This window comes from Staurois parvus, unplaced genomic scaffold (genome assembly GCF_062004578.1).
Source record: "Staurois parvus isolate SC_StPar_1 unplaced genomic scaffold, SC_StPar_1.0 ptg000011l, whole genome shotgun sequence".
NCBI lineage: Eukaryota > Metazoa > Chordata > Amphibia > Anura > Ranidae > Staurois > Staurois parvus.
The window spans coordinates 32,051,768-32,077,370 of NW_028317807.1; the positions used below are offsets into that span (position 1 = coordinate 32,051,768).

Consider the following 25,603-nt stretch of genomic DNA (forward strand, 5'->3'; position numbering starts at 1 on the left):
ATGTTTTAGCGTCTTTTATCAAAGTAGCTCTAAACCACACCTCCAAACTTTTCATTAATTGGACTCCAGGTGTGCAAACTACTGATTCCAATAAGCTTTCATTGACCTTATTGGGTTGACTTTTATTTACAGCACTGTGATTGTTTAATGGGTGTGTCCAACAAAACATGAGAAATTAGAATTGTTTGTGTGCTATCATCTTAAGCACATTGCGTTTTGTCTGTTTGTATGTGTGTGTACATCTATGTTGTTGTAGTGTGATGTTGAAAAGGACTGTTTTCCTGGAATATTTTGGCAAGTGTTCCATTGCAATCCTATTTGAATGATGCTTTAACAAAGCAATTGTAAGTGCTGTTCTCTATAAACGCTGAGTCTTGACAAGTTCTATACAAGCATCAATAGATGCTTCTTAGATAGACATTTTCAGGGTACAGAGCAATATCCACTACGTTTTATAAAGACGATTCATCACGGAATAGTTGTAATCACAAAATGAATTCTAATTGTAGGATACGCTCTTCAGGATCCTCAGTGTTATCCATTTCAAACATGTTATTACTCTATTTACTGCATTCTTGTGATAAGCAACAGTTTTGCCATCTGCATCGTGTAAAGCACAGGTGCTAGACAGTGCAAGCTCATTTAGCTGTTATAGGCAGTAAGTGCTGTTTGTTGTCCGCTTGCTAGCATTCAGATGATCTCAGCACGGAGATTATCACACTGTAAATGAAGAAATTACAGATTTGTGTGAGTTGCTTTTGAAGCTCTAAATTTTGTATAATTATTTTTTTTATCACCAAATAGTTCATTATTTCCAAAATATCATGATTTAGTAGATAGTGTTTTACTTTTTCATTTAATGTTTTTAAACGGTGAAAATTCTCTCAAAAGAACTGTGCATAATGCCTGAATAATTTTGTTTAAGTAAATTAACAAGGTATACATAGGAATATTTTGCTAAGATCAGATAAAAGCATGTTATCTCTGTCTTTATGATCCCATAAAAAGACTCTCTAGCTGTAAAGCATTAAGCATTTCAGCATAGTATAATTACATATTAGTGCTGCTTGTCACTGCATAACATCTATTTCTTTTATTCCTTGCAAAATTGTATTTTGGAGCTGCCATATTTATATACGTATTTTTCGCTCCTTAAGATGCACCTGACCATAAGACGCACCTAGGTTTTAGAGGAGGAAAACAAGAAAAAAATATTCTGAACCAGTGGACTGCAGACATAGTATAGGAAATGACCAGAGACTGCAGACATAGTATAGGAAATGACCAGAGACTGCGGACATAGTACAGGAAATGACCAGAGACTGCGGACATAGTACAGGAAATGACCAGAGACTGCGGACATAGTACAGGAAATGACCAGAGACTGCGGACATAGTACAGGAAATGACCAGAAACTGCGGACATAGTACAGGAAATGACCAGAGACTGCGGACATAGTACAGGAAATGACTGGGGGGGGGGGGGGCGGTTGCGATCATCCGAATTTGACAGGTACCCGCTCTCCATGCCGCAGAGTTGTCCTCCCTCCCAGTCTTCTGGGACACGTGACAGGTCCCAGAAGACTGCCGGACCATTCACAAAGCGCAGCGCTTCATGCGCAGTGGGCACCCGGCTGTGAAGCCGCAAGCTGTCACAGCCGGGTGCCCACACTAAAGATGCCGGCGCCCTTTTGTACCACCTCCTCCTCCCTTTAGATTATAAGCTCCATGAGCAGGGCCCTCCAATTCCTTCTGCATTGTAATTGTACTGTCCCCCTTATTTTGTAAAGCATTGTGTAAACTGTTGGCTCCATATACATCCTGTATTATAAGAATATGTAGACCATATACAAAAAGCTTGCGTCATGAATTCATGTTGCTCTTGATGCCTTTGAAATATCTTGAGTTGAACTTGGGGGTGAATGTAGGGAGACTATAAACAAAGCACACAATAATTATGTGACTATCAGACCAGCTACGCTCATCTTATCAGTTTTGTACTATCTTTATATAAAATGGGGTGTGTGGGACCAAGTTATTTGCACACAAGAATAAAACAGACAGTAGGGTTGATTTACTAAAACTGGAGTGCAGCTGTGCATGGTAGCCAATCAACTTCTAACATTAGCTTGTTCAATTAAAGCTGGCCATAGATGGAGTGATTTTCTTTACTGCAACCACAACTTGCATAAAAGAAAATCACTTGATTCCCCCACCAACACAGTCAGTGTTGATGGGGGAAGCCCTACCACGGAGCCATTGTGTTCTTCTGGCGGGGGGAGCCATACCCTCGGGGAGAGCACAGTGATTTCTGCTAGTGGTCAATCGATCAACTTGGCCACATTCAGCCTGCCCATACATGGGTAAATCAAATTCAAATTGGCTATGGCCAACTTAAGCGTTGACAATAAAACCTAGAAACTGGTTTCTAGGCAGAGTTGCACCAGATTTTGCACTCTCTAGTTTTAGTAAATCAACCTCACTCTGTCTGAAACCAGCACAGTGGCTAAATGGTTAGCCCTTCCGCCTGGCAGTACTAGGGTTGTTGGTTCGAATCCCAGCCACGGCACCACCTATCTGGAGTTTACAAGTTCTCTCTGTGCCTGCATGGGTTTCCTCCGGGACAAATGGAGATAGGATTCTACATAGGCTTAATCAGGCATAGGGAAAGAAGCAGACAAATGCTCAAGTGTGAATGGGGGCTTAGAAAAAATTTGACCCTTCCTCCTGAATAGATTTCCTCAAAGGGCAGATTTGATGGACTGCTTTTGCTTTTTTCCGTCTACACTTCCCAAGTGCAGAAAAATTGTCCTTCCTCCAATGTGGCCAGGTGACTGCAAAACTATGCCTGGTCTGTGTGTCTGTGGAGTGCCAGCAATGCTGCTGAATTCCTGCTGATCTTGTAGAACAGCGATATTACCTGCCAGCGTCTATAGCTCTAAGACAGTGGTTCTTAACCTTGTTGGAGGTACTGAACCCCAACAGTTTCATATGCGCATTCACCGAACCTTTCTTAATTGGAAAAATAAAATATGATTTTTCAAATTCAAAACATAGCTATATATTTAGGTATATATTTATACATAGGTTCACAAAATGAACAAAACCGTTAAGAACAAAGAACAAAACCATTAAAACATGATTTTCACACAAAAACATAATAATGAATATTTACTGCACGAATCATATGAGTCGGGTGTGGGTCTTCACCTCCGCCGAACCCGCGAGACTGACTCACCGAACCCCTGGGGTTCGATCGAACCCAGGTTAAGAACCACTGCTCTAAGATGTTGTCAGCCAGGAGAGTGTTCACACCCACCAGCCGTAGAGAAAAAAAAAAGGGATACTGACTGAGCTTTGCCGCCATGTGACCGCTTAGAAAAACTTTTAATAAAGGTATTGAGATTGTGATTTATGGGGCAAGTATTTTTACAAGGTGTAACCCTATGTTCTACTTTAAAAAGACGAAGAACAAAGCGCAGAAACTCCTACCAGCCACTGAGCAGTGCATTTTCTTTGTAGTGTCTATTCTTATCTAAGATCTCCTCCTAAAATTAATGGTAGTTTCAATATTGTTGACTATAAAGTGAAAAATATATGCTCATTTACCTGTGCTGTGTATTGTGAATGTTTTTTTTTTTTTTTTTTTAAAGCTAAGAAAAAAAAGCTAGTTTCTTTTGGTTTAGTTCCTTAATACCACTATAGAAATGACTATCACTGAGGGATCTGAAGATGGCTACCAATATGAAGAGGTAAGTGTCTTGCTTTTTCTTTGCTTTCCTTGTCTTTATTGTTTCACATAGATTTCATAAATCATCAAATATGTAAAAGCTTAAAGCATATGTGAACCTTGTAAAAATACTTAAACGCCTTATAAGTTTAACCTGTAGTGGTCACCCCCGAAAGGGCCTGCTGAATAGTCCCAAGGTTCTTTCCTCAATTAGTACAGTACTGGTAGCCAGGCACAGTTTCAGTCACTCTTCTGGCTCATTAAACAGTCTAAGGGGTATCCTTTTTCTGATGCTTTTATTAAACTTCAACTTTGGATAGGTGCAGGGTAACTGCGGGTTACAACATGAGGACACCTCTCACTTCCTCAAACTTTCTAGCACAGTCCTTGCAGCAGCAAATCATGAACTGGGCTACACAGGAACGCCATAAGAATGTCCTCTTTTAATCATAGGCTGTTTCTGATGCAAGAGAGATAGTAGCAACACACAGTCACTGGTATCTCACACACTGGTGTGTACTCATAAATATCCTTTTGGATATTTGGATGTCTCCTTCCAATATCAGACTGATATGACTCCTGCAAATTCCTGAGATGAGATCAGTTTCCCAAAAAAGAAATCATTTGAGCAGCTCCAGCAAAGTTCAGTAGACTAGGCCTCCCAGCTAGCACAGCTGGGACCTCAATGAGCAATCCAAGAAGCACAGCTAGACTGTCCAGATAGGCAGCAGCCCTTCAGGCTGGAATTTTCTCCCCTGGACCACTCTGCTCCAGTTCTCAAACTATTTATGCTTTCTCCCAGCCACCAACTGGGCACCCTCCCTTAGGGATTGGTTGGGACCACATAAATATTCAGACTGTAGATTTGATTCAGTCAATTGCTCTCCAGAACCATCCAGAAGGAAGGGGGAAGCAGTCAAACCCACAGCCTGTGAAACTTAGAGCAGACCAGAGCAATCACAAGCAGCTCCACCGATTTACAGAAAAGCCAAATAACTAATTTACCTAACCTAGCAACTTTCTAAAAGGGTGCTACAAATCTTTGTTTTTGGCTGCATTAAGGGCTTAAAGACCCACTTCTGAGACAGAAATACTCTCTGAGGAGCTGTGTCTGTGTGTGTGGGGGGGGGGGGGGGGGAGTGGTGTTAGCAGGAGACAGAGGGGCACTGGAGTACAGGCAGGCTGTACTCCCAAGTAGAATGCAAAGAAACGATCTGACCACACTGGGATGGATATGCTTCCATGTCTTGGCATGTTTGCAATCTGAAAGCAGGGAGACTGGCCGGATCACCAGGTATTTCATGCAAAGGAGGCAATGCAAAGATGGGATGCTTTTCTTTTTGCTTTCAAAATATATATTTATTATGTTTACGGCAAAACAGTACTTGCATATAAAAAACAGCATTTAACCATTAAGTTGTATCAAACAAAACCACCTTAGACAAATGTTAAAAAAACAAACAAAAAAGCTCATGAAATGATAAGCACCATGAAAAACTGGAACCAACCAGCTCTCCAGTGACAAATGAATAAAACCTAGCTCCTATATAATGTCAGGAAATCAGAACAGGCAGGAGTCCAGTTCCCCACAATTGGCCATGCAGGTCAAATCACCAAGGGTGAAGTGATGGCATATTAAGTGGCCACGTTTTTTCCGGCAATGGAACAGGGTGGGGGGAAAAGAGAAAGGGGGAAGGGAAAAAAGTTAGGAGTCCAGATGAGGAGTCTGCGTAACCAGTAAAAAGGTATCAATCACATGAGAAATGGCAGCAACTGTGGTGAAGCCAAAAAAATCAATCTGGGCGAACCATAATTCCCAGAATGCGGTGTAGCACTCAGTAGTGTTAACCAGTCCCTCTTCTATCCTCATTATAGTATTCTGTTCAGGTACCCATTCCCTGATAGCAGGAGCGGAGGTAGATTAGCAGTGTCAGGGGAGATCAGAGCCCGTCCTGCTAGAATTAGAAAACACAGGATGCTTTTTATTAAAAGTACATGGTAACACATATCAGAGACTGGAAATGTCGGGATAACAAAATTTAAAATCTATGTGAGCGTAAAAGAGGAAAAAAAAGCCTACTCATGGGAGTAACCCTTTTAAGTAAAATTCCTAGCATCCCATTCTTTGACAAATCAGCTGTGCAAAGAATCCGTCTACCCAAAAGAGCTTCTCGTTCTGCACATCAGCAATGACCTTTTAAATGGGAACTTCGCTCTTCCCGCTGGATTCTCAGTTTTGTATGTTGTGAAATACAGGAGAAGAGAGAACAGAGCCAAAATAATTGTCGGTTTTCATGGTTTTAAAATCTGGGATGTACACTGGTCATGTAGAGAAGGTAAACTTGCTGGGCATAAGGTTGCTAATAAAAAAAAACAAAAAAAAAAACACTCAAAGCATATGCTGGCATATCATTCACACATTTTAATAATGTAATAAGTAGCAGTGGTGTAGAAATCTATTTTAAATATCCAACATGTCTAAAAATCTGCACGGTCTTTCTCAAACTTTATAACTTGCAATACACTGTATAGTTTTTAAACTACAATACAAAGTATTCTGATACACAGCAGCATCTGCAGATTTTGATTGTGAGACTAGTGTTGTTATCTTATTGAACTTATTGAGCTGAAAAATGACTGTCACTTTTTTTTTTTTTTTTTAAACAAATTTCCTTAAAGACCAAGTTCACCTTTTGGGACATGTCCCAATGTCCCCTGATTCCCCTCCCAGTGACAGTGGGTGGGGGATCTTTTCCTCATACTTGCTGTCACAATTTAAAAGCTGTGCGGCTTCACCCACATGACTGCATCATTCATTAATTCACAGATTTGGGTGTGTCCGATGACTGTAGTTGTCAATGAACTATGATGGCACTGGTGAACACTCTCATAGGTAATTGATTCTTGCAGTAACTGTCTTCCCGTATTGGAGGTATGGCCAGTCTGTGTTCTGATAGTCTGCAGGATCCTGGCATTGCACCCATGATCTGCTGATTGCAGGTACAATGCTTTAAAGGCTGCAGTGTAAAATAAATAAGTTAACATTTTTTTTTTTTTTTACTTACAAAAAGATGTGCATTTATTAATATTTGATCAAATGTTAGCTTATCCTTTAACCTAATGTGTTAGCATTGTGAATTAAAGTGGTTGTAAAAGCTCAAGGTTTTCTACCTTCCTGCATTCTATGCATGAAGATAAAAAACCTGTGTGCAGCAGCACCCCCAGCTCCCCCCACTAAAACTTACTTGAGCCCCATCTTGATCTAGTGATGTGCACGGAAGCCCCGGCTTTCTCGCGTCTCTCCCTCCTCGTTGGCTGAGCCAGCCGCAAGAACCATTGGCTCCCACTACTGTCAATCACAGCCAGTGAGCCAATGAGGAGAGATTGGGGATGGGCCCAAGCTGCACTCCATGTGTGAATGGACACACAGAACAGCGGCTCTGGAGCCCTCATAGCAAGCTGCTTGCTCTGAGGGCACTAGGCAGGAGGGAGGGGCCAGGAGTGACTGTGTGGGACCTGAGAATAGGAGGATCAGGGTTGCTCTGTGCAATACCATTACACAGAGCAGGCAAATATGACATGTTTGTTATTAAAAAAAAACAAAAAACTTAAAACAAAACCAAGCATTTAATATCACTTTTAAGCCGGATGTTATACATTTCAGCACCATGGACAGCCACTCTTGTAGTATGTTCAGCCACTATACTGTATCTGACTCCTGATGATGTTGATTTTCCATTCATTGTGGCTTGCTGATGTTAAAGGTTACAGGAAACTCTGTATGAAATATCACCACATTTCTGTTTATAAGCATAGATTTCCCCTCTTCACATGTATCTGTTTTCACAACAAAGACTTTCTCAGACCAAGAGGAGACCCCATACAGGGCAGGGCTGGATGGAAACTTTTCGTTGTATTAACTGTGGAAAGGAACATGATCAGTGATCTCTGAATATAGACAGCCAGTCGCATGTATTTGTGTGTGCTGTGGGAGGCTTACCGCACAGGAAATAGAAAACAAGCATTATGTTGATTGAGCCTCTTGAAATACTCATCAATGTTTATTGGTAGAACAGTAAACGTAATTAACTTGTTTGTAAGACTAGAGCCATGCTCTAGTAAAATGAATCTCAATCCATATAATTTACACAAGATATCCTTTGTAGAGAACTCACAAGGTCATATGTAAAATTCAGTATGTCTCATTTTTAATAATCGTGATTAGGGATTTAAATGAAAATTCCATTCAGAATAGAAATTGCCAGTTAATATCAGCTTATGTGCAGTTTGATTTTTTTTTTTTTTTCTTCTAATTGTGACCTTGATAATAACTAGTTGCTCTGAGGGATACAGAGAAGCAGAGAATAAGACATGGCACCCTGCTTCCCTGTGTCCTGTACTTGTTTTATTACTTGTAAGAGACAAATTAAATGGTGCATTAAATTTTATTCTGAAAGATGCAAACCAAAATAAAAAAAAATGGTATAGGTGAAATGCCATCCATTTTCTGGTTTTCTTGGTATTTCTTCTATTTAAAACTAAGCTGATGTAATTTCCTGTTCCCCATTATATTCCACTGACTCTGGTGAAATTGCAAGCCAGGAGGTTTCAAATTGTGTTACAATCAATACATAAATGTTCCATCATACAAGAAGTTGCACGATTTGTTTAACTTTCTTGAAACATACATTTGCCTCCGACACTGCAAACTGTTTTTCTACCGATAAATGCTTACATTAAAGCAGTATTAAACCCAACAAAAATGTAATATATTGTATCTTACCAATCTGTGTTTTTTTTTTTTTTTTGTTCTTTTTTTTGTTTTTTACAGCAGCATTGTCAATCTGGGGAGTAGGTGGTATTAGATGGAGATTTAGATGGACTTTGCTAACAAATTAAAGTGGTAGTAAATCCCTCTTGCTCACTTGTACCTATGGGTAAGCTTCCAATAAAGTTTACCTGTAGGTACAAGGAATATCTCCTAAATGTGCATCATTTAGGAGATGTTTACTACTTCGCTTTTAAATCTGAATTCCAGCTAACACCTTATAAACAGCTGCAGCAACATTTTTTTTTTCCTTTTTTGAGGTAAAGGGTTTACATAAATGAATAAAAGCTTGTAAGCTATTGTTAAAGGGTTTGTCTCAACCCTCTAACTGCCACTTTTGCTGGACAGCTTGGTCTGTTAAAGGACGCTGATTAATAATAGACTTACTGGCTGGTACACTAGTTGAAAATAAAGGGATGAAAGCCTAAAACAAGAAAAGTAATGCAACCAATACATCTGACAGTTGGTATGGTTCAGTATAATGCATTTTTCTTTGGGGGTTTTAAACCACTTAAAAAATTCCTCCTGTTGAAGTCTGAAAATGCTAAGCCAGTGTAGCATTGTCGGCCTACTGAGCACAGTCCTTGCCCTGATCATTGGGCTGCCTATCAAGTCTACAGGAGGCATGTGTCTTCCTGATAGGCAGCCTTATAGTCAGCTAAAGGAGCCCTTACAGCAGGCTGACTATACTGCAGTTAATTGTGAAGTAGTGGCTTGGTGTTTGTAAGCCTGCAACAGGAAATTCTCTTACTGGCAGGATCTCCAGGTGAGAAACTTTGCAACAGACTCACAAAAATGATTTGCTAAAGAAAACTGTATACATTAACCACCTCCCATCCGGCCGTTGTATATAAACGGCCGTACGGTGGCACTGCAGGGTCGGGTGGCCGTTTATAAACGGCCTCCCCACACCCTGCTTGTGCGTGCTCCCTGGGAGCGCGCAGTACCGCGATCTGGTGCTCGCTGTGTCCTCCGGACACAGTGAAACACCGATCGTCGGACGGGACCTCTGTACGAGGTCCTGGTCATGTGGTCACTGATTGGCCAATCAGTGATCACATGCAAAGTAGTAAGCAAGATGTGACATCGTTGCTTACTACATGTGAAATCTGTGAATGATCACAGAGGTCACATGGTAAAAGGCCATTCACAACAGCCATGTGACAAGCTGTGACCAATCACAGCTCACTCAGTAGTTCTCAATGGCTGCAAGAATGCAGACAGAGAGAAAGAGAAATGATTGCTTTTACATCCTATGTGGGTGTAAAAGCAATCAGTGTAAAAAAAAAAAAAAAAATCTTCATCACCCCCCCCCAAAAGTAGTACAGTGTCACCATGGTTACACTGTACTGCTAGGGTGACAGTATGTAAAAAACATAAATAATATAAAAATGTAAAAAAAAGTTTAAAAATTATAATTTTTGGTTATAAACTTATTTGACTTTATTATTGTTATTATTATTATTTTTTTTAAAAAAAAGATAACGGAATACATTTTGCCCAAGATTTATGATGAAATATTTATTTGCAGAATTGTATAAGAAAAACACTTTTTTATTTTTTTCTAAATTTTTGGACTTTTTCATTTACATAGCAAAAAAATAAAGATCCCAGCGGTGAATAAATACCACCAAAATAAAGCTTTATCCGTCTCAAAAAAAATGGTAAAACATTCATATGGGTACAGTGTTGCATGACCATGCAATTGTCTCTCAAAGTGTGGTAGCACTGAAAGCTGAAAATTGCCCTGGACAGGAAGGGGGTAAAAGTGTCCGGACAGGAAGTGGTTAAATGATGATGCCAAAAATATAAAAAATTAGGGTTTGTATAAAATTGAACTACAGGTTATCACAGTGCTAAAGACACTATAAATTAGGTTTTAGGGTTAGGGATTAGGTTGAGGTCTAAGGTTAGTGACTTATGTAGGATTTGATTTTCTGGTATGATAAATTAGTTCTTTAGCTAAATAAATTTGGTATTCGGCAGGACACATACTAAAATTGGCACAATACAGAGAAGATTAGTCTCCGCACAAGGATGACACAAAAACGTGAAGCATACCATGTTTAAAAAAAAATTAGTGCATAGGAATATCACATGCGGAATAGGCACCAAGGCTTCACATACATTTAGTGCTAAAAAATTATTGTGACAAAAATCTAGTGCTGATAATCATACACTAAAAACTTCCTTTTTTAAAAACCAAATTATATAAGTGATGTTTTATGCTATGACAGATGATCATTTTCTATTCTCTAGTATTAAATAGTTTCGTCTTTCACGGCACTCAACAGATGTGCAATAAAGCAGTACACCGAAGGACATGAGGTCAGATTTAAAAAGTACATTTGGGGAGAGAAAAAAACATTGTGACGCATCATATGATAGAAAATGTAAGATGATCTTTCCAGATGGCTCAACTTAAATAAATGTCACTTGGATTTGCAGAGTTAAGGGTTTGTTTAACCTTATTTATGTGGTAAATAGTTATTATTGACCCCTTTTTTAGTTTTATTTTCTTTTTATGGACAGTTTTTATTGTTTTACTATCCCTTCTTTCCCTTCTTATAGACTTTATTTTTAACAAAAAGTCAATTTAATAGACCCGTGAGTTGTGGTTGATGTAAATGTGAGTTGATTAAGTTTATGTGACATAATATATAGATGTCATAATAATGTCCTATTTTCACAGTAGAGCAGAAAGAATGATGAAAGGTTGGCAACAGCCTTTAATGTAAAATATAAATGCCAGTGGAGCAGGGAAGAGGTTAAAGTATATTAATTTTATTCCAGCTCCTAGTTTCATTTGTAGGTCCAGCATTCCTGCTTTTGGTCAGGTCTTTTCAATTCCCCTACGCAAATTATGGTTTTCACTGAACCGTTTGTATTTTTGATTAACATTCAGAGTCACGGCCGTAGAAAAATGAACATTCTTACTCAGCAAGACACAATTTAACCTTCAGATTGCTGTAAAATTTTGAAACCTTTTAAAACAGTCTTGCTATAATATATATTTTAATTAAAGTAACTTACATTTTTAAAAGCTTAAATCAACCTACAAGGCTCAAATGCCCTGAACATATATATATATATATTTTTTTTAATTTCTGAAATGATCCACTAGGTTCACCTTAAGTGAATACATATATTTTCTGTCACTTCATGCCCTTTTTCCTTGTTTGCAGATTCCAGCTGATGATGACTTCAGTTTACCAGATGGGAATGAGGACCTTATAAGAGCAGTGCAGACCATTGAAGAACAGGCTGAAGATCTTCAGGTTGTTATAACATCATCCATTTCCTTTCCAGCAGTACCTGCATGCAAGGGACAGAATAAATTCCCTTCAAGGACTTTATTTTTTAAAGTGGTCCTTAAAATATAGATGTAAGGTGCATAGTTGGGAGACAGGGACAGATTGTCACAGCATAACCGTAAATGCCTTAACAATGATCCTCATAGCAGATCTATCAAATTAGAAAATCATTTTAAAATTACTTTGACATTTTAACCCCTTCCCACCACAGGGGAAGCTGAGGTGGGGATTCTGATAAATTGACAGCCGTGATTACTTGTCAGAAGTCATGTGATGGGAAGCTCCCGATCGCAAATATGCATTGGGAGCTATCTTTGACATTTTAGTTTCTGTGCTGGGAGTGTGCAGGAAGCACTCTCATCACAGAAGGCTGTTATATAGCCATATAGACACAAATAAGCAACTGCTTTGCATGGAGTCCACCTGCGCAGAAGCTGCTTACAGCCTGCAGAAACATGGTAGAACTTGTATGAGATTTTAGTCATAGGCAACACTTTTTTTGGTTGCCACCATGACCCGTCACAGAGATCACATGACAAATGCACTCGTCATGAGACTCACTCTGGAATCTACTTTTCTCGTAAAAAAGATACGATACACAAATTACATAATGTTAGCCTATGTAAAAAAAGCTTATACATGGTTGTAAATATGTTAGAAGTTCTTTCCATAGTATGCATTATGCAATTTGGGATGTACAGTTGTGACCAAAATTATTCAACCCCCAATGCTGTAAAGGGGTTTAGGGACTATAGTGTACATTTGGAATTGTATTCAGAATCAAATCCTACAAGGACGTTGTAACTACCCAAATGCAACTAAAATGACATCAATTGTTTATGTAATACAGTAGTAAATGGTTCTTATGTGGTTTCTTCATTGCCACAATTATTCAACCCCTTAAAGACTACCACTCTGAAGAACAGAGGTTCATACAGGTGCTTTCCATCAGGTATTGAAAACACCTGTGGATGTCACCGAGCAGCAATCAAGCATAATAAGCACCAATTAGGCAGCTTTAAAATGACTGTGATACTCAGCTCCTTCTAGACATTTACTGGTGTGGTTACAAACATGGTGAAGGCAAGAGAATGGTCCAGGAAGACAAGAGAAGAGGTGATTTCTCTTCACAGGAAGGGCAATGGCTATAAGAAGATTGCAAAGATGTTAAACATACCAAGAGACACCTTAGGAAGCATCATTCGCAAATTCAAGGCAAAGGGCACTGTTGAAACGCTACCTGGTCGTGGCAGAAAGAAGATGCTGACTTCGACTGCTGTGCGCTACCTGAAGCGTAGAGTGGAGAGAAGTCCCCGTGTGACTGCTGAGGAACTGAGAAAAGATTTGTCAGATGTGGGTACAGAAGTTTCAGCCCAGACAATAAGACGCACACTGCGTAATGAAGGCCTCCGTGCCAGAACTCCCAGGCGTACCCCCTTGCTGTCTCCAAAGAATAAGAAGAGTCGACTGCAGTATGCCAAAAGCCATGTGGACAAACCACAAAAGTTGTGGGATAGTGTTCTGTGGACTGATGAAACAAAATTAGAACTGTTTGGGCCCATGGATCAACGCTATGTTTGGAGGAGGAAGAACAAGGCCTATGATGAAAAGAACACCTTGCCTACTGTGAAGCATGGTGGAGGGTCAATCATGCTTTGGGGCTGTTTTGCTTCTGCAGGTACAGGGAAGCTTCAGCGTGTGCAAGGTACCATGAATTCTCTTCAGTACCAGGAGATATTGGATGGAAACGTGATGCAGTCCGTCACACACCTGAGGCTTGGGAGACGTTGGACCTTTCAACAGGACAATGATCCCAAGCATACCTCCAAGTCCACTAGAGCATGGTTGCAGAGGAAAGGCTGGAACATTTTGGAGTGGCCATCGCAGTCACCAGACTTAAATCCGATTGAGAACCTCTGGTGGGACTTAAAGAAAGCAGTTGCAGTGCGCAAGCCTAAGAATGTGACTGAACTGGAGGCCTTTGCCCATGAAGAATGGGCGAAGATACCCGTAGATCGCTGCAAGACACTTGTGTCAAGCTATGCTTCACGTTTAAAAGCTGTTATAACTGTAAAAGGATGCTGTACTAAGTACTAAGATTGAATGTCACTTGGGGGTTGAATAAAACTGATAATGCTGTGAGCACAGAAAAGACATTTGTGGTTATTTCATTATAACTGTTATGTTATATTTGTCTGACCTACAAGTGCCTCTTTAATGTAAATGTAAGCAAGATGACTGAATGATCAAAAGCAATGTCAAACTGGCCAAAACACTCAATTTCAGTGGGGGTTGAATAATTTTGGTCACAACTGTAAATGATCCTTCTGGTTTGTGTTATATTTCTGAGTACTTCCTGTGAGTGATCTGCAGAAACGACTTCTATTGTAATGCAGTGTATAAATAGCTGAATTTCACATGGTAGTTCTGCATATTTATAAATGCCACGTCATGGTCCCTGCACAACAGCAGTGCCATATCTCATCTGTATTTCAGGAAAAATGCAGTCTTTTTCTACAAGGTTTAAGTTTCATTTTTTTTTTGTTGGTATGGAAAACACACTATAATGTACTTAAGATGGTTAAGGCTTTATTATTGGTTATATGGAAGTTTAAATATTATGCTTCCTTTATTCCAAATTACATTAGTTATTGTGCCTTAAAAAAGCAACATGCATTCATAAATAGAAGAGTGAACAAATTTCTAGACTGAACAAATATAGTATAAGCATAGACCTTGATCTACCGTATTTGCCGGCGTATAAGACGACTGGGCGTATAAGACGACCCCCTACTTTTCCTGCTAAAATGTAGTGTTTGGGCTATACTCGCCGTATAAGACTACCCCTCTTCCAATGCACACCAGTGGGAGGAATAGTGCCCCATCATTGATGTCAGTGGGAGGAATAGTGCCCCATCATTGGTATCAGTGGGAGGAATAGTGCCCCATCATTGGTATCAGTGGAAGGAATAGTGCCCCATCATTGGTATCAGTGGGAGGAATAGTGCCCCATCATTGGTATTAGTGGCAGGAATAGTGCCCCATCATTGGCATTAGTGGCAGGAATAGTGCCCTATCATTAGTATCAGTGGAGGAATAGTGCTCCATCATTGGTGTCAGTGGGAGGAATAGTGCCCCATCATTGGTATCAGTGGCAGGAATAGTGCCCCATCATTGGTATCAGTGGCAGGAATAGTGCCCCATCATTGGTATCAGTGGGAGGAATAGTGCCCCATCATTGGTGTCAGTGGGAGGAATAGTGCCCCATCATTGGTGTCAGTGGGAGGAATGGTGTCCCATCATTGGTGTCAGTGAGGGGTGGAATAGTGCCCCATCATTGGTGTCAGTGGGGGGGGGAATAGTGCCCCATCGTTGGTGTCAGTGGGGGGGAGGAATAGTGCCCCATCGTTGGTGTCAGTGGGAGGAATAGTGCCCCATCGTTGGTATCAGTGGGAGGAATAGTGCCCCATCATTGCTATCAGTGACACCAATGATGGGGCACTATTCCTCCCACTGAGACTTGCTGACCCTGTTCTCGTATGGTGCTGCTGCAGCCAGCATATGTGGTTGCAGCAGCACCTCTACACAGAACACTTACCTGCTGCTCCGGCACTCAATTTTCGCGGGGCCGCTCGGCTCCGCCCCCTCGCCGGTGATTGGCCGCCTGTGTGCCTTTCCTGAGCTACAGTTCTGGCGGCCAATCACCGGTGAGGAGGCGGAGCCGAGCAGCCGCACGAACATCCAGTGGCCGAACTGAAGGAGACGCCGCGCTTCCTGGACCGGATCGTCGTGGGACTGGATCCAGGTAAGAGACATCAGCCCCTGCAAGCCCCTGTACTTAATGCCGCAGCCCCCCTAACATGTGTACCGGCGTATAAGACGACCCCCGACTTTTGAGAAGATTTTCAAGGGTCAAAAAGTCGTCTTATACGCCGGCAAATACGGTAGGTATATTTTCATTTATAAATTGGTATGTATTGAAGGTATTGTTGTAGGTATTCAAGAACTGGTTATAGTGTTTTGTTTTTTTTTTTCTGGAAAAATAAATTATCATATAATGGCTAAGAGGACAATTTACATACCAATTCATATAACCCACAATTCATCATAAGTTGACAATGAATGCATGAAGGTTTTAAGCCTATGCATGCACTCTGTATTATGTAATCAGTTCATACTAAGCTTGGTAAGTAGAGGTACTAGTACAATGAATAACTAAAATAAAATACTATGGTGTGCAGTGCCCCATAATCTCAGAAATATCAACTCAGAGTAAATGTATTTAATAAAGTGAGTTTGCTTATAAATAACTTTAAAATGTTCCAAATGATAGGAAATCTGAAAATGTGTTTTGTATCACACCGTACAGTACAATAGGAGAAATGGTGCTATACAAACAATGAAAAATAATAGTAATGCAAGGCCATAGCTGTTGTTACAATGGGTATAGAAAACAATCCCCCCCCCCCCGTAAAATAATTTTGTTGCTTTGCAGCCTGAAATAGACACAGTTTTTGTTTTATCCAGCAGTATTTACTCAGCACTCTATAAATATATCAAGATCATGTCTTTAAATACACCAAGGTCAACTGAAATACAGTAATACCACATATGGGAAAACACGTTTCATCTAGGACACTCCAGCGTCAATGGCAAAGTCAATTTGGTAGCATATGTCTGGTGTTGTGCTATTAACAGAACTGTGTATTGTAATTCCAGCTCATGTAGATTAACAACCCCTATAGGGCACAATGCCTCCACATTGAGGAAACATTATTCTGCGTTCCACTGTGGAATCAGGAGCCTGCAGCAGTGCCAGCTACTACAATATAACAGACCATGTGCCTGTTGGACTGCTATGGGGCCCAGGACTGTCTGGGTACAAAGTGACAGGTAGCAAGAACATCTGGCAATTTGGCAATTACATTGTTATGTTGATATACATGATACATATTTATAGTTTTTATTTATTAACAACCTACAAAATTCAGAAACAGAAAAAAATAAAGCAAATCATAATTTGGTGTGTTCATCCTTTTTGACTTTTAAAACAATTCTCCTAGGGACTCTTCAACAGTTTTTTTTTTCTTCTAATATAAACTTGGCATGTAGGTTGGTCCAACAATCCAGGGTAACTAACTACATTTCTTTGGGTTTGGGTTGTCTCATCTACTTCCGTCTCATCATGTAATTCCAGACAGACTCAATGATGTTGAGATCAGGACTCTGTGGGGGTCATACCATCTCTTCCAGGACTCCTTGTTCTTTGCACTAAAAATAGTATGTCGTGACTGACAGTATGTTTGGGGTATTTGTTCTTCTGTAGAATGAATTTGGAACTGATCGGAACACCTCCTTGATGGTGTTGTGTGATGATAAAAGATTTGCCTGTATTTTTCAGTATTGAGAAGACCATTATTTCTGGACGAATTCCCAAATACATGTCCAAAAATGCAGCATTGTTCCCTGCAAGGAACCTCCACCATGCTCCACTGTTGCTTGCAGACACTCATTCTTGTACTGCTGTTCAGGATCTCAGCAAACAGTGTCCATTTACTTCATCCCTCTTTTCTTCATTCCTGAGCACCTGCTGCACACCAGCCCTTTTATTTCATGCATGGGCAAATTGCTTGGCCCTGTTTCCTAGCTGGAGGCTTTTAGCTGCAAATCTTCCATGAAGACCACTTCTATCTAGATGTCCCCGGACTGTACATGGATGTTCCAGGGTCCCACTGTTTCTTCTGAGTTGATTATTTTTCAAGGCCACTTTGCTTTACAGCATTTTTCACAAATGCCTAAAACTGCACACACACACACATACATACATACATACATACATACATATATATATATATATAATTCGTGCGGGGGCACTGCTATTTGCTACCCAATAAAAGCAAATAGTATTTTGTACACTTTAAGGATTGCTTTAGGGACATGGCAGAGGGTGCCTTAACAGTTCTGCTACATAGTTATGACCCTGTAGTTATAGTAAACACTTGCCCAGCATTTATATTTGTATTGGATGTATTCATGTAGCAACTTGTCAAAGAGCGATAAATTAGATGCTGCATTCTCTGCTCATCAACGCTTGGCTGTCTGCTGACAAACACCATTGGGGGCACAGCTGGGGCAGGAGTCTTTTCTGCCTCTGGAAATTGCTATAGATGCCCAACAAGTGTTTGCTAAAAGCTAAAAATGCCCGTTTCCTGTTTCTCCGTAGGGGACATGTTATTATGTAGGCTAGGCTCACAGTGTTCTAGGACTAAGAGTAAGCCACATGTCATTACTTGAGTGCCAATCAGTCCTGGAAGAATGCCCAATGGGTTTTAAAAAAATCATGGAGTTCTGCTTTAAAGCTTCTGTAGTACATGGCTTCTGTGTAACTTATTGCTGAGGTTTAAAGGGTAACTTCAGAAGGTGTACTTTTTAGCTTTTTCCCAGTCTACCCAAAACATAATGGGGTTGAATTACTAAAACTGGAGAGAAATCAGCTTCCAGGGCTTAATTGAACAAGCTGCAGTTAGAAGCTGATTGGCTACCATACACAGCTGCACCAGATTTTGCACTTTACAGTTTTAGCAGATCAACTCCAATATGTCTGTCATAGTTTTATTTTGTCTATGTCCTTATTGGGGAACATTTCTGTTCACTTCTGCCCTGCCATCCTTGCTGGTTATCGGCTCTCCTTTCCTCACACAGTGACCACACATGAGGAAAGGAATGCCCATAACTGGCAAGTTTATTTACATTTGATCAACTGTGATTGGACACAGCTGCTCACAAGGTAAAGGACCAGTGTGATTGGACAAAAGGAGACAGCAGTCACAGAGCGCACTTGATGTGTGCCCCAGGGGGTGCACGTGAGGCACATTCTGGGAGGACATCCGTGGAAACAAATGTGATTGCGACTTAGTCTCTTATGTTTTATCTTTTTTGTTTTTTTCCTTTACAAAAGGCAATTGTCGGTGACAATAAATAGAATACCTTATATAATACTGGAAACCATAAGAGAGGAATAGTTTGCTCTAAATTAAGTCCTTTTTTGGCATAATTATTATTTTATTTATTTTTTTACTGTCTGTTTTTCAGTTTAGAGGTCACATCACATTCAGGACCAGAAATACATGGAGCTATTGCCCATTTAGTGCAGGTTAAGATCCATGCTAAACTTTCCATTTATTGCTGTATGGTAAGAATAACATCTAGGCATGTTTGTCTGATTGTACAGTGAGAGTTATACTAGACTAAATTGGGGCAGGCAGCCAGTTCAAGCCTTGCTGCAGAGTGTTTTATGAGATTATAAATCCTGCATGGAGATGCATCCAAACACATTCTGTGCTTTGTGCATTTACATCGGAGCAGATACTCTTATTTCAAGGACTCCTTGCCTGCAGGGGAACGCTTTAACAGAGCTAGGAAAAAAAGACAGTCGATGCTGACCAAGCATTGTGGTGGAATTCAATGACTAAGCAAATATACAACAGAGTACGATAACTAAATATTCATGCTAACCCCTAGTATTGTATTATATCTTCCCTTTTGTCAGTATATGAGGTGATCAATAATGTTATTTGTCTAAGGAAGCATAAACGGCTCAATTAAAGCAGTGCATGTGTACAGGCTTTATGGCAGAAGCAAACTTTTTAAATATATCTCCATCCAAAAACAGATAAATTCAAAGTTTGAATGAAACAGCTTGTTAAGCTCCAGTTGGTATTAATAAAAAATGGGGAAAAAAATATAACATTTTTAATTTTTTTTTTTGTGTCATTTGTGTACACCTTAAGACATTTATATTCAAAGGGCCACTCTGGTCAAATCCTTAAAATGCTGCTGAAAAACTTAACCCCCTAAAGGTAATAAAATACAACTCCTGCAGTGCTAAAAGTATGATATAACACATAAAATTATAAATTATATGATACCAATATAACAAAATTAAAAAATATGAAAGTGACCTGGTGAAAGTGGTCACTTTTTCAAAGGCGTTTGAAAAAGTGCTTGTGCACGAAACATGTCAGGAAGCCTGCCTCATTGACACAGTATGCTTGGTACACTTTCTTATGGACATCAGACTACCAGATTGTTACTATTTGGACATCATTTATCCATTGTGAGTTTTTCATTTTTACCTTGAATAAATTAAAAGTTACTACACTCTGGGAAGTCTTTTTCACAAGGATACCCATTGTGACCTGACTGAAGTTACTAGTGTGATTCCCCTGGTGGCTAATCCATCCTCTGTGCCGAATACTACCTGATTTTGTGCTGTCTGCCCCCCTGATGCCCACCAGATGACCTGATGTTTTAAGTAACCTGATGCTGATGACCAGGAGTTGGTCCTTAATACTCAAATGCGCATTCATTTGCGCTCTCTGGTGACTGCAATCTATGGCCATTTATTTTATTTTATCTTTCACCATCGTGGATCTACACTGATCAGAGACTAATCACATATGCAGATGGAAACGCCAATTGGGGACGTTCTTATCACATCTATACTTCACCATATGTTTATAGTGCGTTTATTTGCATTTCACCATACGCCATAGTGCGTGTATTGATTTCTGGCACCTTAAATTTTTGCGGATATTATATCTTGTCCTCTATTTATGTCACTATAATAGATAAGGTCATTGAACTTGGTCACTTTCATATTTTGAAACCTTTGCGGATACTATAGCTTGTCATCTTATATTATCTATTTATGTCACTATAACAGATGGGGTCATTTAACTTGGTCACTTTCATATTTTTTAATTTTGTTATATTGGTATCATATAATTTTATAATTTATGATTTTATGTGTTCTATCATAATTTTAGCGCTGCATGAGTTGTATTTTATTATTAATGAGAGGGATTGAGGTTTTTACCTTTTCATGCTAGCTGCTCCTTTTTTATATGTTTATCCAGCGCTCGTTTTATCTGATTGGATTCCCTAAAGGTAATGTTAAGTTGTATAAGCACACTCTTTTGATTCACCCATCTCTCCTGTACTGTATAGTTACCTATTTTAGGAAAGATGACCACATCTTTCAGTGCCTGACTCTGACTCTGGGGCTTCTACCAATAGAGGCCATGGAGATAAACCCTGCTAGATTATGTGCTGCTTTAACTATTGGGGTTATCAAACTTAAAAATGTTCCTAAACCCAATCACTAAAATATTTTTGAAGCTTTACCAGCATTATCAAACGTCCTTTTAATAATTTAACCATTTGCCTTCCTGAGGATTCACCCCCCTTTCTTGATCATGCCATTTTTTGTATTACGGCGTTACTTTACCTGACAATTTGCGCGGTCATGCAACCCTGCACCCAAATGAAATTTATGTGCTTTTTTTTTTCCCCCACAAATTGAGCTTTCTTTTCTTGGTATTTGATCGTATGTGCGTTTTTTAATTTTGTTTGCACTATAAAAAAAAAAAATAATAAACAATTTTGAGAAAAAAAACTATATTTTTGACTTTTTGCTATTAAACATGTCCAGTAAAAGAATTGAAAAAATCAAATTTCATCATAAATTTAGGCCAAAATGTCTTCTGCTACATGTCTTTGCTAAAAAAAAAAAAAATCCCAATACGTGTATATAAATTGGTTTATGTGAAAGTTTTAGCATTTACAAATGGCGGTATAGATACTGGAATTTTTTTTTTTTTTAATTTCTAGAAGTAATGGCGGAGATCAGCGACTTATAGCGGGACTGCAGCGGGCATTCTGGCACTGGGGGTAACTGACTTAGTGTCACTGACATCCTTAGTGACCCCAATACAGTGATCAGTGCTAAAAAAAAAAAAAAAAAAAAAAAGCACTGACACTGTACTAATGGCACTGGGCAGGAAGGGGTTAACATGAGGGGCGATGAGAGGGTTAACTATGTGCTGGGAGTGTTTTACATAGGGGGCCGTGTCAGTGTGCTTCACTGTAAGCACACTGCTTTGGATGGCTGTGCTGTGCAAAGCCATTCAAAGCAGTGTGCCTGAGCTGACAGGGAGGAGAGTTGTTGGTAAACAAAACAGTCCCTCCCTTCCCCGTCAGAGATCATCAGAAATCACCAGGTGCTGGCGTGTAATCAGTGGCCGGGACCTGGTGATTGACAGTCGCGGCCGCAAAAGGCAAAATTAAATGTATATATTTGCTTTTTCGCACCCGTGCTGCCCTGTAGCAGTGTTTCTGCTATAGGTCACATGGGAAGTGGTTAAAGTCTGTACATTTTTCTAACATATTTACCTGGTGATCCTGCTAGGAAGGTCCTTTGTTCAGGCACTTCTTGTTATAGAATGGCAATGCTCTAGTCTAGACCCATCTTCTAATTGTGCTTCAATAGCTGTCTGTAAATAGTACAGTGGAAATTTTTAGTTAAGTAGCTATCTCTTCTCTTGAGACTCCTATGTGTTTAGTTAAATGCAAGGAAAGTAAAAAAAAAACACAGAAAATTATATAAACGAAGATACCCATTTACCCTTGTATTCGCTAGTTTATTGACCTAAAAAAAACGATGCTAATATTAAACTTTAGGAAACAAAAGTTTCCTTAGGTCTTTAGGTCCAGGATTATTGAAAGCAAAGCTTTATTATACCAAGCTAAGTAAACTCCCTATTTTTGCTCCCTCAACATGTAGCTGGTGTTAAAGACAAATGTCTAGAAAGGCCCTCACAATGCTGTAGTAAGTTCAAAATGGTGTTGGTGATGGACAGTGCCTGGAGCGATAAGTTAGTATCATTCAGAGGAATGGGAATAATTTTTTTAAATTTCCCTAAACCCTTACCCTTTCACACAGTGGTTCTTTTATGATAAAAGAAATGTATGCAATGTGTTATACATTTGTAATATTTTTGTGTAAGTTTAAAATTGATTTAAAGGAGAGATTTTGGGGTTTAAATAAAGCAAACATACGAACTCACCTCCTATGCTATAGCATCAGTCTGAGGCTGCAGCTGTCCCTGCTGGATTCAAGCCTGAAAAATGAGCGATCATATGACTGCTGATTGCTCAATTCCCACTCAGCTCTGAGCAGAGTGGTGACTGTCAAACACTGCTCTCCATTTTTCACCTCGCTGGAGCATCGGGCTGGCGAAGGGGACAGCTTGATTTGAGCCTCAACCAAATGCTGAGGGCCAGAGGCAGCTGTCAGTTGGGCAGCTTTGTGGATCCCGACTATATTTTCAGGATCCTTTCAGAGCCTGGATGGTGCTGTGATGTCAGCTGGCAGCTGTTAGCTCAATGTGGGTCAAAGGAGAGCAAAAGTAAGGTCTCTTCTGGGTCCTAAAAGAGAAGTATGGCCAAAAAAGCTTTGGCCATTCAACTCGATTAATACATGCATATCAGGTGGTTTTGTAACAGAGTTTAAGGGCATTGGTTCATAGATTGAGTGGAAGAGGTTACCATGCAGTGTGCTAGAGATCTGTGTAGAACTTTCAATTTCTTATTCAAAATAGATCGTAAACCATACCTTGTCACTTTGTCACCCAAGATCAATTTTATTGTAACCTTGAAATAAGTGTCATAGTTGTTATACTATAGTAAGGGTCATGTTTAGGCCGTGATCGAAAGTAAGATTTTGACCATAAAGCAAAGGTACGTTATATAAGGTGGCTTAAATGTGAAGCAGTTTGAACAACTAAAACGTGGACCCATGGTTCGGAAAAAAACAGAAATTAACACAAGGAAAATTAAACCCATAATATAGTATTTGGCAAACATAATTCAGAAAAAAAGCTTCTGATTTGTAAACACAGGAACAAAAAAGGAAAAGGGGCTATTTAATGAAAAAACTGGATTGGTTTCTATGTGCAGCACCTTCCATTTTCTCCTTGTTATATAAATTAGCCCCATTAAAGTCAACATAGAGAAAAGGTGTTCGGTGAGAAGTGTGTAGTGAACATATACACTGCTCAAAAAAATAATAAGGAACGCTTTTTAATCAGAGTATAGCATCAGGTCAGTTAAACTCCTGGGATATTGATCTGGTCAGTTATGTAGCAGAAGGGGTTTTTAATCAGTTTTAGCTGCTTTGGTGTTAATGAAATTAACAACAGGTGTACTAGATGATCCCCAAAACAGGAATGGTTTTACAGATGGAGGCCACTGACATTTCTTTCCCTACTCCTTTTCTGACTGTGTTTCACTAGTTTTGCATTTGGCTAGGGTCAGTGTCACTATTGGTAGCATGAGGCGATACCTGGACCATACAGAGGTTGCACAGGTAGTCCAACTCCTCCAGGATGGCACATCAATACGTGTCATTACCAGAAGACTTGTTGTGTCTCCCAGCACTTGAGCATGGAGGTGATTCCAGGAGACAGGCAGTTACTATGGAGAGCTGGACAGGGCTGTAGAAGGTCCTTAACCCATCAGCAGGACGGGTATCTGCTCCTTTTGTGCAAGGAGGAACAGGATGAGCACTGCCAGAGCCCTACAAAATAACCTCCTGCAGGCCACTGGTGTGAATGTCTGTCTCTGACAAAACAATCAGAAACAGACTAAATGATGGTGGCCTGAGGGCCCGACGTCCTCTAGTGGGCCCTGTTCTCACTGCCCGGCACCATAGAGCTTGATTGGCATTTGCCATTGAACACCAGAAGTGGCCGGTTCACCACTGGCACCCTGTGCTTTTCACAGAAGAGAGCAGGTTCATCCTGAGCACATGTGAAAGATGTGAAATGATCTGCAGAAACCATGGAGAACGTTATGCTGCCTGTAACTTCGTCCAGCATGATTGGTTTGGTGATGGTCTAGTGAGGTATATCCATGGAGGGATGCACAGACCTCTACAGGCTAGACAATGGCACCTTAACTACCATTAGGTATCGGAATTAAATCCTTGGACCCATTCTCAGACTCTATGCTGGTGCAGTGGGTCCTGGGTTCCTCCTGGTGCACAACAATGCCTGGCCTCATGTGGCGTGAGTATGCAGGCAATTCCTGGAGGGTGAAGGAATTGATGCCATTGAATGGACCCCTCGCCTGACCTAAATCTAATAGAACACCTCTGGGATATCATGTTTTGGTCCATCCAACGCTTCCAGGTTGCACCTCAGACTGTCTAAGAGCTCAGTGATGCCCTGGTCCAGATCTGGGAGGAAATACCCCAGGACAACATCCGTCGTCTTATTAGGAGCATGCCCTGACGTTGTCAGGCATGCATAAAAGCACATGGGGGCCATACAAACTATCGAGTACCATTTTGAGTTGCTGCAATGAAATTTCAGCAAAATGGACTAGCCTGCTGCATCATTTTTTTTCACTTTGCTTTTCAAGGTGTCTTTGAATTCAGTCCTCTGTAGGTTGATAATTTTCAGCTCTACGTTCCTAACACATTACCCAGTCCATATCAGTATAGATATCCAGCATGATATTTTTCCCATTGAGATATGTGTTTTCAAAATGTTCCTTTTAATTTTTTTTGAGCAGTGTTGTTTTAAAAGAGGGGTATACAGTTGCAAGAAAAAGTATGTGAACCCCTTGGGATTACGTGGAGTTTTGCATGAATTGGGCATAAAATGTGCTCTGAACGTCATCTAAGTCACAACAATAGAAGAACACAGTCTGCTGAACATAATACTACACAAACATTAGATGTTGCCATGGTTTAATTGCACATAACATGTAAACATTCACAGTGCAGGGAGGAAAAAGTATGTGAGGCCCTAGCTTAATGACTTCTCCCAGAGCTAATTGGAGCCAGGAGTGAGCCAACCTTGACTCCAATCAGTGTGATGATATTGGA

The 25,603-nt window shown here is 40.0% G+C and overlaps 1 protein-coding gene and 1 pseudogene across 1 annotated transcript in view; both read left to right on the forward strand.

Annotated features, from left to right (window-relative positions):
* SPAG16 (sperm associated antigen 16) overlaps nt 1-25,603 on the forward strand; it is a 1,274,471-nt gene that overhangs the window by 18,308 nt on the left and 1,230,560 nt on the right. The window contains exons 2-3 of the mRNA XM_089672306.1: nt 3,705-3,751; nt 11,743-11,835. Of these exons, the coding sequence (XP_089528432.1) occupies nt 3,705-3,751; nt 11,743-11,835 (140 nt within the window). The remainder of the gene's footprint in view (nt 1-3,704; nt 3,752-11,742; nt 11,836-25,603) is intronic.
* Nucleotides 10,533-10,627, forward strand: LOC149474159 (U6 spliceosomal RNA; annotated as a pseudogene).